This window comes from Pristiophorus japonicus, chromosome 12 (genome assembly GCF_044704955.1).
Source record: "Pristiophorus japonicus isolate sPriJap1 chromosome 12, sPriJap1.hap1, whole genome shotgun sequence".
Lineage (NCBI taxonomy): Eukaryota > Metazoa > Chordata > Chondrichthyes > Pristiophoridae > Pristiophorus > Pristiophorus japonicus.
In genome coordinates, this window is record NC_091988.1 from 168833299 (window position 1) to 168849268 (window position 15970).

The 15970-nt window shown below is 42.7% G+C and overlaps 1 protein-coding gene across 1 annotated transcript in view; it reads right to left on the minus strand.

Moving 5' to 3' along the window:
- The window catches only part of LOC139277543 (collagen alpha-1(XIV) chain-like), a 216192-nt gene that overhangs the window by 23384 nt on the left and 176838 nt on the right, over positions 1-15970 (minus strand). Inside the window, exons 34-39 of the mRNA XM_070896129.1 lie at positions 13035-13193; positions 12872-12949; positions 11598-11684; positions 3932-3985; positions 3687-3782; positions 3429-3482 (exon numbers count right to left, since the gene is read on the minus strand). Of these exons, the coding sequence (XP_070752230.1) occupies positions 3429-3482; positions 3687-3782; positions 3932-3985; positions 11598-11684; positions 12872-12949; positions 13035-13193 (528 nt within the window). The remainder of the gene's footprint in view (positions 1-3428; positions 3483-3686; positions 3783-3931; positions 3986-11597; positions 11685-12871; positions 12950-13034; positions 13194-15970) is intronic.

Sequence of the window (15970 nt, forward strand, 5' to 3'; positions counted from 1 at the left end):
GGGAGGGAGGGAGGGAAAGGGAGAGCAGGAGGAGAGGAGGGAAGGGGAGAGGAGAGGGAGGGAAGGAAGGGAGAGGAGAGGAGGGAGGGGAGAGGAAGGAGGCTGCTGAACGATCCCGGCTGACGTGAAGAAGCCGGGCCCAAGACTTCGGCAGGGCCCGCCCCCAGCAAGATGCCGGGCGGGCGGGCGGGCCCCGCCGAAATAGTTAAAGGTAGGTGGCGGGGGAGCGGGAGCTGGGGGGTGGGGGGTCATCGGAGCGGGAGCTGGGGGAGGGGGTCGGAGCGGGGAGCTGAGTGGAGTGGGAGCTGGGGGGAGCGGGGTGTCCGGGAGGGCTGAGAGAGCCAGCTGAGCCAGAGCAGAGCAGGACAGGAGGGAGTGCAGCCTGATCCTCGCAGCCCCAGTGAGCCCATTCGGCCAAGGCTAGGGGCTGCGTGCTTCGGGCCCCTCCCACACAGTTTTGGGCGCCTGGAGCTGCTGCACATGCGTGCCCACTGTAGCGCGCCTGTGCAGAGGTCCCGGCACTGTTTTCAGCGCAGGGACCTGGCTCCGCCCCCCCACAGCTCGCGCTGTGCTGCGCCGAGCTCCAAACGACCTGCAGGGAGCCGGTGAATCTGCAGGTATTTTTTAGGCGCACTTTCAGGCGCGAAAAATGGGCGTCCAGGTCTGGGCTGCGCCGTTCTAGGCGCGGCCCGAAACTTGGGCCCATTGACTCTTTGCTGTGGTACCATGGGTACTGACCACCTGCTGGTACCTCACAATGACTGTTGGCAGGTTACCTAATTACAATGACTATCACACCCAAGCCCATTCCTGCTTCCAACTAAAGTCCACAGATGAACATTAGTATTCAGATTGTGCTTCCGTAAAGTAGAAACATTTTAGCATTAGGTGTAATCAATGACATTGCATCACTAATCCTCTCAATGTAGAGTTTTCAGTTTACAAATGTGGGAAAGTGACTTGCAGTTTATTTTATTTATTCCCATAATATATCATGAGATACAGGAAATTCAGGCCACCGGATAGTAATAGAAGCATTTTTCTCTCTCGACCAGAGAAGGCTAGGTCAGTTATAGCGCTCCTAACACTCCAGCTACTATCAGTTCACTCAGCAGACACTGGGGAATATTGCATTATCACACTCATACATAGTTGACCATATGATAATGTTGCATGTTTGTTCATGTTACTTTGAAAATGCTATGCCTATAATTTGCTCAAAATTCTTACAATTGAAACTTTTTCTTTTACAGTTTTAAAGGAAACCACAAGGAAAGTTTAGGGAGAACCGTTTAAAGCGAGTTAATTAATTTGCAATATGCATCGGCAGTAAAAATTCTCATTTTAATTGAAATAAGACAGTACAACCATTTGCGATATATATGTTTCTCATAGTTAAAGAAACCTTTCAAAAAATAATATGGAAGATATCTTAACCTTTGGTCCAATTCCCCAGAAGTTTTGTTTGCATTGAAACAACTTACAGTTGCTAATGAGCTCTCAGCAAACGCTGTAAACTTGCCAGATAAACAAAGTAGACAAACACCGGCTGTTTGGGGAAAATGTTCACTTTAGGCTAGATAGTACGGTCAGTGACGTTATACTACGATGTTTAATGTGCTCGTACTAACTTCCTTACTCTGCTATTTAATTGGTTCATTTTAAATAGGGTTAACACTGTTGTTAAAATAATTAAGATAGACATTTCTCCAAATTGCTTGACTCAATCAGTCTAATTTATCTAATAAATATTAGCACTCTTTTTCTGGCTTGGCCACCTCTAGTAGTGTAAAATAGGACATTGTAATCTAGCACAATCCCAGTCGATGGTGTCCAACTTGCATTTGCACAGTATCTTTAATGTAATAAAATGTTCCAAGCTGCTTCACGTAGGAGAGAAACAGACCAGTGGAATAATTAGGCACATTGACAGAAAGGAAGATTTTTTGAGGGAGCTTCAGAGGTTAGGACCAAGATGGCTGAAAGCTTTGCCATGAAATGAACAATAGTGGAGGGGTAGATTAAACAGAAGGCTGGAATTAGAAGACCACAGGGTGCGAGATGGGACATAGGACAGGGGGGGTTGCAGAGCATGGAAAGATTTTGTACAAGAGAACAAGGATTTTGAATTCATTTGGAGCCAGGGAAGGTCAGTCAGGTCAGGGAGATGGGTTAGCAAAACGTTGTGCAACAGCTGCTTGGCAATAGTTCTGCAGCCAGAGATGAAGGGAAAAAGAAAATTACAGCTCAACTCAAAAGAAAATACCTTTTAAAATTCAGGTTGACATAATCTCTCCTGAGATTTGTAAATCAAACTGCATCAAAAAACCTCTGAAGCTCTCTCAAAAAACCTTCCTTTCTGTCACCGTGCCGAATTATTCCACTGGTCTGTTTCTCTCCTCTTCAAGTGAAGCAACTTGGAACATTTTATTACATTAAAGGGGATGGAGTATAAAAGCAGGGAAGTCTTGCTACAGCTATATAAGGTACTGGGTGAGGCCACACCTGGAATACTGCATGCAGTTTTGGTTTCCATATTTATGAAAGGATATACTTGCTTTGGAGGCAGTTCAGTGAAGGTTCACTAGGTTGATTCCGGGGATGAGGGGGGTGACTTATGAGGAAAGGTTGAGTAGGTTGGGCCTCTACTCATTGGAATTCAGAAGAATGAGAGGCGATCTTATCAAAATGTATAAGATTATGAAGGGGCTTGACAAGGTGGATACAGAGAGCATGTTTCCACTGATGGGGGAGACTAGAACTAGAGGGCATGATCTTAGAATAAGGGGCCGCCCATTTAAAACAGAGATGAGGAGAAATTTCTTCTCGCAGAGGGTTGTAAATCTGAGAATTCGCTGCCTCAGAGAGCTGTGGAAGCTGCGATATTGAATAAATTTAAGACAGAAATAGACAGTTTCTTAAACGATAAGGAGATAAGGGGTTATGGGGAGCAGGCGGGGAAGTGGAGCTGAGTCCATGATCGGATCAGCAATGAACTTATTGAATGGCGGAGTAGGCTTGAGGGGCCGTATGGCCTACCCCTGTTCCTATTTCTTATGTTCTTATGTAGAACGGAATTGACTCAGCTCTATACAATGTTTCCAAAGTGGGGCGGAGCAGGTGCAGGAGCTCCCATTACTCAACTGCATTGGACAAGTCGGCCTCCAGTCAATTATCATCTAACTCTCCCCCACCTCCATCTTCAAAACTTCTTTCCCTTCATAAGATGCTAAATGGACTCTTTTTTTCCAGCAATTCATAGATTTTATTATTATTGAACTTTCTTTTTTGGAAGACCCAAATTTTCATAATCTTAAGATCAATATTTTTCTGAGCCTTTCAATAATGTAAAGTAAAAACGGTTCTGCTGACTACAAGCATTTAATTGAAAAAGTTATCAGAAGGTATATTTCTGTTTGAACTTTTACCTGGTTGCTTCTTTGGCCAGGTTTACCTTTGGGACCTTTTTCTCCAGGAGGACCCTTTGTAAAGGAATCAAAAGTAAGGACATTGGTAAAATATTCAGAATTTTCTCCAATATATTAATCATATTTTATCCTCTAAACAGTACCAACAAATGAGGCATCATGTATGTATACTATAACAAATGATTTTTTAATGTATTTTAAGCATTTTAACATAATTTTTTTGTGTTTCTTTTGTATTTATGAATATAGCATACATACTGCAGGTCCTCGTACACTGAGTCCTCTTGGCCCCGGAGGTCCAGGTTGACCCTCTAATCCCATCGGCCCTGTGTTACCAATTGCACCTTCTTGACCCTAGGAAACAAATGTTGTGCTAGGACTGGAGGAATTTCTGAAAGTTGATTCATTTCGGATAAACAACTGCTTGTTAGTCCATTATTGAAACTCAAGTTTGGAATCAAGTCGAACACCATTGTACAGGTACAACATGTTCATACACTTACCCGAGGTCCAGGCTCCCCAAGTTCACCCTGGGCACCTCTTAAACCAGGAGGACCCTGCAGAATTGGTTAAAAATTGCAGGATTAAGAAATCTAATTCATATTTTTTAATTACTTTGAATTCTTTAAAGTAACATAGAAACATAGAAAATAGGTGCAGGAGTAGGCCATTCGGCCCTTCTAGCCTGCACCGCCATTCAATGAGTTCATGGCTGAACATGCAACTTCAGTACCCCACTCCTGCTTTCTCGCCATACCCCTTGATCCCCCTAGTAGTAAGGACTTCATCTAACTCCCCCTAGTAGTAAGGAACGAATGAATGCATTCAAACTCTTCTCAGGCAGTGGTCAAAGCATGGAGCATCTTAATGGAAGATGGGTCCGATGACAATACTTAGGTTCAGGTGCTCTCAAGTTAATTACATCCTCAAAAATACAACCTTATCATTACAGTGCTTGCTTCAATGACCCTAACCCTAAATACACTTCAAAAGTACTCCATTGGCTGTAAAGCACTTTGGGACATCCTGAGGTCACAAAAGGCATTATATAAATGCAAGCCTTTCATTCTTTTAAGAGGAATTTCAGATAAACATGCTAAGTGTTTTGACACTATTATCCCACAGGGCCAAAGAGTAAATAATAGATGATCAGGCATCAGATAGAACACCACATCGAGCAGTGCATTCTGCATTTCATATCACAAGTATATAACTTTGAGTGATATGAACACCATTACCTCTGATTCTCTCGTGAATGGAATTAAAGCAATTGCAAAAAAAGGTTTCAAGAAAATTAACGCTGTATTAAAATAATTTAGATATTAGCTAGAAATTCCTTATGCAAACAAATGGCTATTTCAATGTGAAATTACATAGGATTACATAGGATTACATAGGATATACGGCACAGAAACAGGCCATTCGACCCAACCAGTCCATGCCAGTGTTTTTGCTCCATTCGAGCCTCCTCCCGTCTTCCTCATCTAAATCTATCCGTATCACACTCTATTCTCTTCTTCCACATATGCTTCTCTAGCCTCCCCTTAAATGCATATATTCTATTCACTTCATCCATTCCCTGTGGTAGCGAGTTCTACATTCTCACCACTCTTTAGGGGAAAATAAGAGTACAAGAGGAAGCTTGCAGGGAACATAAAAACTGACTGCAAAAGCTTCTATAAATATGTGAAGAGAAAAAGATTAGTAAAGACAAACGTAGGTCCCTTGCAATCGGATTCAGGTGAATTTATAATGGGGAACAAAGAAATGGCAGACCAATTGAACAAATACTTCGGTTCTGTCTTCACAAATAACCTTCCGGATGCAATAGGGGACAGTAGGTCCAGTGAGAAGGAGGAACTGAAGGATATCCTTATTAGGCGGGAAATTATGTTAGGGAAATTGATGGGATTGAAGGCCGATAAATCCCCAGGGGCCTGATAGTCTGCATCCCAGAGTACTTAAGGAAGTGGTCCTAGAAATAGTGGATGCGTGGGTGATTATTTTCCAACAGTCTATCGACTCTGGATCAGTTCTTATGGACTGGAGGGTAGCTAATGTAACACCACTTTTTAAAAAAGGAAGGAGAGAGAAAACGGGTAATTATTGACTGGTTAGCCTGGCATCAGTAGTGGGGAAAATGTTAGAATCTATCATTAAGGATGAAATAGCAGCGCATTTGGAAAACAGTGACAGGATCGGTCCAAGTCAGCATGAATTTATGAATGGGAAATCATGCTTGACGAATCTTCTGGAATTTTTTGAGGATGTAACTAGCAGAGTGGACAAGGGACAACCAGTGGATGTGGTGTATTTGGACTTTCAAAAGGCTTTTGACAAGGTCCCGCACAAGAGATTGGTGTGCAAAATCAAAGCACATGGTATTAGGGGTAATGTACTGACGTGGATAGAGAATTGGTTGGCAGACAGGAAGCATAGAGTCGGGATTAATGGGTCCTTTTCAGAATGGCAGGCAGTGACTAGTGGAGTGCCGCAGGGCTCAGTGCTGGGACCTCAGCTCTTTACAATATACATTAACGATTTAGATGAAGGAATTGAGTGTAATATCTTCAAGTTTGCAGATGACACTAAAATGGGTGGTGGTGTGAGCTGTGAGGAGGATGCTAAGAGACTGCAGGGTGACTTGGACAGGTTAAGTGAGTGGGAAAATGCATGGCAGATGCAGTATAATGTGGATAGATATGAGGTTATCCATTTTGGGGGCAAAAACACAAAGGCAGAATATTATCTGAATGGCGGCAGATTAGGAAAAGGGGAGGTACAATGAGACCTGGGTGTCATGGTTCATCAGTCATTGAAAGTTGGCATGCAGGTACAGCAGGCGGTGAAGAAGGCAAATGGTATGTTGGCCTTCATAGCTAGGGGATTTGAGTATTGGAGCAGGGAGGTCTTACTGCAGTTATACAGGGCCTTGATGAGGCCTCACCTGGAATATTGTGTTCAGTTTTGGTCTCCTAATCTGAGGAAGGACGTTCTTGCTATTGAGGGAGTGCAGCGAAGGTTCACCAGACTGATTCCGAAGATGGCTGAACTGACATATGAGGAGAGACTGGATCAACTGGGCCTTTATTCACTGGAGTTTAGATGGATGAGAGGGGATCTCATAAAAACGTATAAGATTCTGACTGGACTGGACAGGTTAGATGCGGGAAGAATGTTCCCGATGTTGGGGAAGTCCAGAACCAGGGGACATAGTCTTAGGATAAGGGGTAGGCTATTTAGGACTGAGATGAGGAGAAATTTCTTCACTCAAAGAGTTGTTAACCTGTGAAATTCACTGCCGCAGAGAGTTCGGTTGATGCCAGTTCATTGGATATATTCAAGAGGGAGTTAGATATGGCCCTTACGGCTAAAGAGATCAAGGGGTACGGAGAGAAAGCAGGAAAGGGGTACTGAGGGAATGATCAGCCATGACCTTATTGAATGGCGGTGCAGGCTCAAAGGGCCGAATGGTCTACTCCTGCACCTATTTTCTATGTTTCCATGTTAAAGAAGTTTCTTCTGAATTCCCAATTGGATACTATCTTATATTGATGGCCTCTAGTTATGCTCTACCCCACGTGGAAACATTTTCTCTGTATCCACTCTATCTAAACCTTTCATAATTTTAAAGACCTCAATTAGGTCATCCCTCAGCCGCCTTCTTTCATGAGAAAAGAGACCCAAGCCTGTTCATCCTTTCCTGATATGTATGCTCTTGCATTTTTGGTATTATCCTTCTAAATCTTCTCTGCATCCTCTCCAGTGCCTCTATATCCTTTTTATAATATGGCAACCAGAACTGTACGTAGTGCTCCAAGTGTGGCCTAACCAAGGTTCGATACAGGTTTAGCATAACTTCCCTACTTTTAAATTCTATACCTCTAGAAATAAACCCTGATGCTTGGTTTGCTTTTTTCTTTTTCTACGGCCTTGCTAACCTGTGTCACAACTTTTAGTGATTCATGTATTTGTATTCCGTGATTCCTTTTTTCCTCTACCCCACTTAGACTCGCACCCTCCTAGTAATAAGTGACCTCCCTATTCTTCCTACCAAAATGTAATAACTCACGTTTATCTCTTTTTATCTTCATTTGCCAATTATATGCTCATTCTGCAAGTTTATTAATGTCCTCCTGTCATTTGTTGCAGTCCTCCTCAGTATTGACTAACCCCCCAATTTGGTGTCATTCACAAATTTAGAAATTGTGTTTTAATTCCAAAGTCTAAATTGTCAATATAAATTGTGAACAACAGTGGTCCCAGCACTGATCCTTGTGGAACACCACTACCCACCTTCTGCCACTGTGAATAGCTACCCTTTTACTCCTTCTTTCTGCTTTCTCTCGTGAAGCCAGCTAGTTATCCATTCTGCTACTTGTCCCCTGACTCACCATTCTCTGACCTTGTTCATCAGTCCATTATGGGGTGCCTTATCGAAGGCCTTTTCAAAATCTAGATAAATTACATCTACTGCTTTACCATTGTTTATTCTCTCTTTTACCTCTTCAAAAAATTCAATGAATTTGGTCAAAGGAAGATTTTTCCTTTTGAAATGCCCGCTGATTATTCATTATTATATTTTTGGTTTCTAGATGTTCTATTTTCTCCTTTCATAGAGATTCCATTCTTTTTTCTACCACCAATTATAAAATTAATGAATTTGCAACATTTATATAACGCATTTAACATGGCAAAACATCCCAAGGTGCTTCACAGAGGCAATAATCAAACAAAATTTGACACTGTGCCACATAAGGAGACATTTGGACAGGTTGGCCAAAGCTTGGCCAAAGAGGCACGTTTTAAGGAGCAACTTAAAGGAGGAAAGAGAGCTAGGGAGGCAGAGAGATGTAGGGAGGGAATTCAAGAGCTTAGGATTTAGGGAGCTGAAGGCACAGCCACCAATGGTGGAGTGAAGAAATCCAGGAATGCGCATGAGGCCAGGATAGGAGGAGTGCAGAGATCTCGGAGGGCTGTTAGGCTGGAGGAGGTTAGAGAGATAGGAAGCTGCGAGGCCATGGAGGGATTTGAAAACAAGATGAGAATTTTTAAATCGAGGTGCTGCTGGACTGGGAGTCAATGTAGGTCAGCAGGCACATGGGTGATAGGTGAACGGGACTTGGTGCATGTTAGCATATGGGCAGCAGAGTTTTGGATGAGTTCAAGTTTATGAGGGGTGCCGGGGTGTTGCAAGGTGTGATGCCGGCCAGGAGAGCAATGGAATAGTCAAGTCTAGCGGTAACAAAGGTATGGATGAGAGTTTCAGCAACAGATGAGCTGAGGCAAGGGTGGATATGGGCGATGTAATCGAGGTCAAAATAGGTGGTCTTAGTTATGGAGAGAGAGATGGGGTCGGAAGCACAGCTTAGGGTCAAATAGGGCATCAAGTCTGGTCCAGCTTCAAGACAGGGGCTAGGGAGAGGGATGGGATCGGTGGCTAGGAAACGAAGCCTGTGGCGGAAATCGAAGACAATGGCTTTGGTCTTCCCAATATTTAATTTGAAAAATTTCTGCTCATTCAATACTGGATGTCAAGCAAGCAGTGTGACAAATCAGAAGCAGTGGAGGAATGGAGAGAGCTAGTGGTGAGGTGGAGCTGGGTGTCATCAGCTTATATGTGCAACCTGAAATTATACTTTCAGATGATGTCACTGAGGGCAGCATATAGATGATAACTAGGAGGGGGTCAAGGATATATCCTTCGGGGATTCCGAGGTAACGGTACAGGAACGGGAAGAGAAGCCATTGCAGGTGATTCGCTGGTTCCAACTGGATAGATAGGAATGGAACCAGATGAGGGCAGTCCCAGCCAGCCGGACAATGGAGGAGGATGATGTGGTCAGCTGTGTAAAAGGCTTCAGAAAGGTCAAGATGGATAAGGAGGGATAATTTACTATGGCCACAGTCACATTGGATGTCAGAGCACATCCAAAAGCACTTAACAACCAATAGATGACTTTTATAATAGTCACTGTTGTTATGTATGCAAAGCAAGGTCAAGCAAATGAATGAATGACCAGATAACCTATATTGATGGTGTCGCTGAGGGAGAAAGGTTGGCCACAAAACTGGGAGAAACCATTGCATTTTCTCAAATAATGCTACTCATTCTTTTATGTCCACTTCAGCAGACAGATTTGTCCTTGAGTTAACTTGTCATCTGAAATAGTTGGGGAACTAAATTCAACATCATTATGACCATTCTATGGGCGTAAAACAAGTGTACCAATAACGAATTTAGCAGAGACAAGGTCTGCATTTGATTTATGCGTGCATTTGGGCTGCCGCTAGATTCATCAGGGCTTTTTTTTTGTAGGTTGCCCTGGTGCCCATCTGAATTGAGCACAGGACTCTCATTCAATGTTGAAATGAGGGCCCTGTGCCCATTTTCAGGAAATTGGTTGAGATGCAGCACAAGTTCTGACTAGTTTTTCAGGCTCTGCTGTGGCTTAACCAGCGGTCCTTAAAGAGGCCCATGGAGGCCACGGAAGAACCTTACCTCAATGTGGAGTTAGGAATGCGCATCAAGTTCCCACAAACAGCTCCCCCTCCCCGCGCCATCCCATTTGCTTCCTCCTGACCAAACTTTGAATGGCCCGGACCGGCGAGCTGTGTTCGAGCGACTTATCGGCATCCACAGATCACCGGATTTATTCCAGTGAGGCCCAAAGTCAAATTTAAGATAGTCCTTGATAAAGTGCAACATCTCCACCGGCACCTGGGAATCCTTGGCCCAAGACCGCCATAAGTGGAGGAGGAGCATCCGGGAGGGTGCTGAGCACCTCCAGTCTTGTCGCCAAGAGCATGCAGAAACCAAGCACAGACAGCGGAAGGAGCGTGCAGCAAACCAGACTCCCCACCCACCCTTTCCTTCAACGACTGTCTGTCCCACCTGTGACAGAGACTGTAATTCCCATATTGGACTGTACAGTCACCTGAGAACTCACTTTTAGAGTGGAAGCAAGTCTTCCTCAATTTCGAGGGACTGCCTATGATGATGATAAGTCCTTGGGCATCTCTCCTCTTTCATCATTTTTCTCCCGTTATCAGGCCCAATCAAATTTAGACCGCTTTTATTCTCAAAGATCTCAACAGATTGATCTTGATATTGAAACTTCTATATGCAGTCTGAAGTATTTAAACCATTCCTGAATAATTCATATATTGGGGCAGAAATCCCGGCCTTCCCCGGTCCATACGGAGTGTGTACGGATCCAGGAAGGCATCGCATAAGTCGGTTTTCAGCGCGCAATGCGCATGCGCCAAAAACTGGCTTTTCCAATCTGTCAAGCCAGAGCTCCACAGCTCCGTATCTCCACAGCCAGGACATTCGCATGGGCAAGATTGCAGTATTTACCCATCTCTTGCCCTGAAAACTCGTGCACCTAGTAAAAGCAGGTGCATAGCCTACTTTTACCAGCATAAGAGTTTTAAAACATACAAAAACATAGTAAAATAATATTTTAAAAACACATTTTAACATTTAAAACCCTGCCCAATAAGGTAAGTTTATTTTAATCCATAATTTAAAAACTTTTTTTTTTAATTGGAAAATTATACATTTTTTCTAAGACATTTATTAACTTTAATTTAAATTAATCTTAAATATGTGATGTATTTTTTCTATTTTTTAATTTGTGTTTGGGTGTTGGGGGGGTGGGGGGTATTTCTCAATCATAATAATGAGAACTCCAACTTAGGGCTCCCATTATTATGAATGAGAAAATACTGTACCTGGATTGGCTGCCCAGTGTCATGTGACTCCAGCTCCAGCATTCGGACGTCCCTATGTGCTCACGCTCCGATGCGCAGGGAGAGGAGGTCTCAGGACCGGGATTGCTGGTGGGCGCAGCAGGAAAAGATAGGTGCGCAACTTTTTTTTACCATTTTCTGTCGAGCACCCACGGAAGGCAGAGGGCCGGGATTTCAGGGCCATTGAAAATCTCACATCAGGTCTGTAGTCAAGGCTGTTTCAACGTGTTTCCATAATTGCTGGTCTTTACCAGAGCGATAATAATTAGTTTATCCATTATGTTGCTTAATTATTATCTGTCGGGTATTGTGACTTTATTCACTCTCCACTGCAACATTTCTTATCTCTATTTTATCAATAGCATTATGGTCACTCTGCACTGTATATTGTGTGATAAAAGATGATAAACTCACTGGTGGTCCTACAAGCCCTGGTCGTCCATTGACAGCTGATGAACAATTGCAACCCTGGAAACGAGGAGGACACTTCACTTCATCTCTCTAAAACCAGGAAAATACTTCAATTACTATAATTTATGAAGCACATGTAGAACAGAGATAGGCAGATCCCAAAATAGAAAACAATCAGCAGTGTTGAAAATAATAGTGCAATGGAGTTGCTATTAATCTGTTTTAATGAATTTCAATATAATTATCCATTACATATATGTCTTCTATCTGGCACATGTACATCACACTCCAAACATCACATATAGTTGCAGATGCAAAGCAATCAGCAAGCTGGACACTTCTCAATGGACATTTTTTGACTTGCTGTCTGAAATATACAAGTACATTTTAATCGACAAATTTATCTCACAAACAGTGACTAAACTCCGATTGACCCTGCCTGTGTTTACTTAAAAACAAAGATTGTTTGTGCTTTTGAAGGGACACAGTTCTGTTATAGCAGCAGAATAATACATTGTGCATTATATGGTATAACAATTTTGTCCTTATATCAACTCACTTATGGTAAACAATGGTATGAGAGAGCCATTAATCTATATTAAGGTGTTTATTTTATGTTATCACTGGATTGGTTTATATTACTACACTCACTTTATTTCTGCTATAGTAGACAAGCATGAATTGGATAAATAGCTTTATCTCCAGTGAAATTTGGAGAAATGTATGAGTGTTTTAATTAAATCATCATGGACATTATTGGGCTGGCTCGGTTGAAAAGAAGAGCTAAATGGAGATAGGAGACAATTATAAAAGATTTGTGACTCTGCAAGTCCATTTTCTAATTGTGCCCTATCCATCTGGACCAATTGTACTTGTCAAATACCAATGACACAATTTGGCTCACTCAGTACATTTTTGTCTCAGTCAGATGGTTATGGTACAAGCTCGACAATGTAAGCATATAATCCAGGCTGACACTCCAGTGCAGTACTGAAGGAGTGCTACGTCATTGGAGATGCCACTTTCTGGGTGAGATGTTAAACAGAGGCTCTATTGTACTACACGCAAAGAATTCCATGGCAGTATTCAAAAGCAGGCAGTTTCTCCAATGTTGAATCAACATTTTTGCCTCAACCAAATTCAATCAGTCATTTGCTTTTTGTGGGACCTTGCTGTGGGCAATGCTTGCTATATTGCATAGCATGTTAAGTGTTTGTATGCTAGTATCCAATGGTTTAACTTTAAGACTTCAATTTATTCATTTGACTCTAACTCACCAGTGCAGGTAGATCACAGCATTTGTCCATGTCAGCCCAGGAAGTATTGCAAATCATCTCAAATGCCTGTAACTGAAACTAAACAAACAATTAAACAGAGTCAAAAATATCAACAAAATGAAATATGTCAAAGAAATGGAAAATCTGATCCTTAATGACTTACTGGTGCTGAGCCACTGCTGGGGCCCCTGGTTTTTACCAGTTTCCCAAGTATCTCAAATCCTTCTGTGGAGATTTTCCCAGCAACATTAATGAACTTCTCTCCAATCTCCTTGCAGTCAACATAAAGCTTGACATTTGTCCTACTTACTGCTATATGGACCTGTAGAGACAGGAAAATCCAGTTTTGGTTTAGTATTACTTGTAATTAAGATTTTATTCATAATATGATGAAGGCCAATTACAAACAAGTTTTGTAACCATATAAAAGATGCAAGAATGTCCAACATATTGCAAAGGGAAGTACAGGACTTGAAATGACTGCATTTCATCTGGTCGGTCCCAAAGATTAATAGCTTTCAGTTGTTCACTTTCTATCATATATATCCTTAAATTTTTCCATGCAATTTACCTCTGCTGTCTCTTTGGATCACCAAGTGTTTAAATCTAAACTGCCTGTATAGCTTCCTTCTTCTAAGCACATGCCTGTGTCCTTGGTTCTAGAGTTTGAACACAAGAACATAAGAATTAGGAGTAGGAGTAGGCCATACGGCCTCTCGAGCCTGCTCCGCCATTCAATGAGATCATGGCTGATCATCTACCTCAACACTTTCCAGCCTGATCCCCATATCCCTCGACTCGCTTGGAGTCCAAAAATCTATCTCAGCCTTGAATATACTCAAAGACTCAGCATCCACAGCCCTCAGGGGCAGACAAGTCCAAAGATTCACAACCCTCTGAGTGAAAAGGTTCCTCATCATCTCGGTCTTGTATGGCCTACCCCTTATCCTGAGACTATGCTCCCAGGTTCCAAACTCTCCAGCCAGGGGAATCAACCTCTCAGCATCTACCCTGTCAAGCTACTTCAGAATCTTGTATATTTTAATGAGATTGCCTCTCTTTCTTCTAAACTCCAGAGAGTATAGGTCCATTGTACACAATCTCTCATCATAGGACAGCCCTCTCATCCGAGGAATCAATCTAGTGAACCTTCGTTGCAACGTATCCAAGGCAAGTATATTCTTCCTTAGATAAGGAGACCAAAACTGTAAACAGTACTCCAGGTGTGGTCTCACCAAAGCCCTGTACAATTGTAGCATGATTTCCTTACCCTTATAGTCCAACACCCTTGCAATAAAGGCCAACATGCCATTTGCCTTCCTTATTGCTTGCTGTATCTGCCGGTTAGCTTTCTGTGTTTCTTGCACGGGGACACCCAAATCTCTTTGAACACCAACATTTAAAGGTTTCTCACCATTTAAAAAATATTCTGTTTTTCTATTCTTCCTACCAAAGTGACCGATGGTCACGAATGGAGATACTGAAGGTAGTGAATTGATCTGACACGTAAAATGGTCCAGATTAAGATGGCTCATCAGTATTAAGAGATTCTGAGGAATCAGGAGTTCTTCTGTCTTACGACCGATTATGTATAACCCGCTTATGTATGTAAAGCACGCTCATACACTCACTTACATTGGGTTAAGAAAAGGGGAACAGCGAAGCCTGATGGGTAATGAACCATCCGTTGTGTTAACTTTAATACAGATTTACATTCTGAATAAGCACATCCACCAAGGGCAGTGGAGAGTCAACAGTCGGGAACATAGATTGTAAACAGCACCTGAATCTCATGAGAAACTAGGACATTATGACTGAAAGTTCTCTTGGGAACAGGATAAGAAAGCAGGTATTTGGGAACAAGATAGCAAACCCTGGGAAGCAAGGTTACTTCACGCGTCATGAGAAACTGAGGCAAAGTGACACCATGGAATAACACATTCCAGAAGGGTGACACGTGATGAGAGATGGACAGGTGGGGAAGAACCACTCAAAGCTAGTCTGATAAGAGTCAACAAATCAATGTAACTTCGCTGATAGCAGTAGACCAATCGATGGTTTTGTAGGAGGGTCGCACACCTCAGAATATGTATAACTATCATTACAAACTGTTGTTCTGGGAAATGTTCATCGGAACATTTCCCCTGCATGCTTGAATAAAAACCGGTTGAGCCGAAGTTTTCATAGGAGTGATTCCGTGGTTGATATACAGAAGGAGGGTGTCGACTCCTTATATCAGAGAGTCCAGCTTGAGGAAGAGAAGTCTTCCTTCCACCCGAACAATAACCTTACATATCCCTACATTATGCTCCATCTGCCACCTCGCTTGGTCTATCTATATTCCTTTGCAGACTCAATGGGGTAGAAATTCGGTCACTTAGTGTCCTTGGAAAGGGTCGGAACAGAGTCACTAAAGGGGTCTGAGCCACAAGTGCCGGCATTTGCGCCACTGGGCACATTCAGTGTGACAGTAGCACTAAGCAATGTCATCCAGGAACGTCGAGCCAATGTGCAACACCCCCAGTTTCGACAGTGTTTCGATATTAGGTTATAGCGGCACACTTTGGTGACAGCGCCTTTGAAAGCTGGGGTCCAGAGCTGTCCCGGGGCGCTGTGGGAAGGAATGATTGGAAAAGGTAAATTAAGTTAATATTTCGCTGATTTACCTTTGCGATTCGCCTATATTTGGGAGAGGTAATTTATCGGGAATGTTTTAGGTAGCGATTTTTTTCCCCAGGGACGCCTCTCTTCGGGCACCACGAGGTCAGCTCTTTAGCAACGAATTTTCAGTTGCTCACTCGAACGCCTCCCTTAGCGCTCCACTCCACTCTAAGGGCACAGCAATCAAATTTTTTGGCTGCCGTCGCAAGCCATTACCCGGCGCATAATTTATCATCCCTCTGCCATTAGTGCCCTAAGTAGCCTCCAACCTAATTTCCACCCCGTTGTGATCTACTGACAGCCAACACATCAGTTTGTGGCAATCTTGAACATATTATCAGGATTAAATTTATCGCTTCCTCAAGAATCTTGTTCATCTCCCTTCAGCCTTCTCTTCTACACAGTAAACAATCCCAGACTGTTCAAGCTCTCATCAAA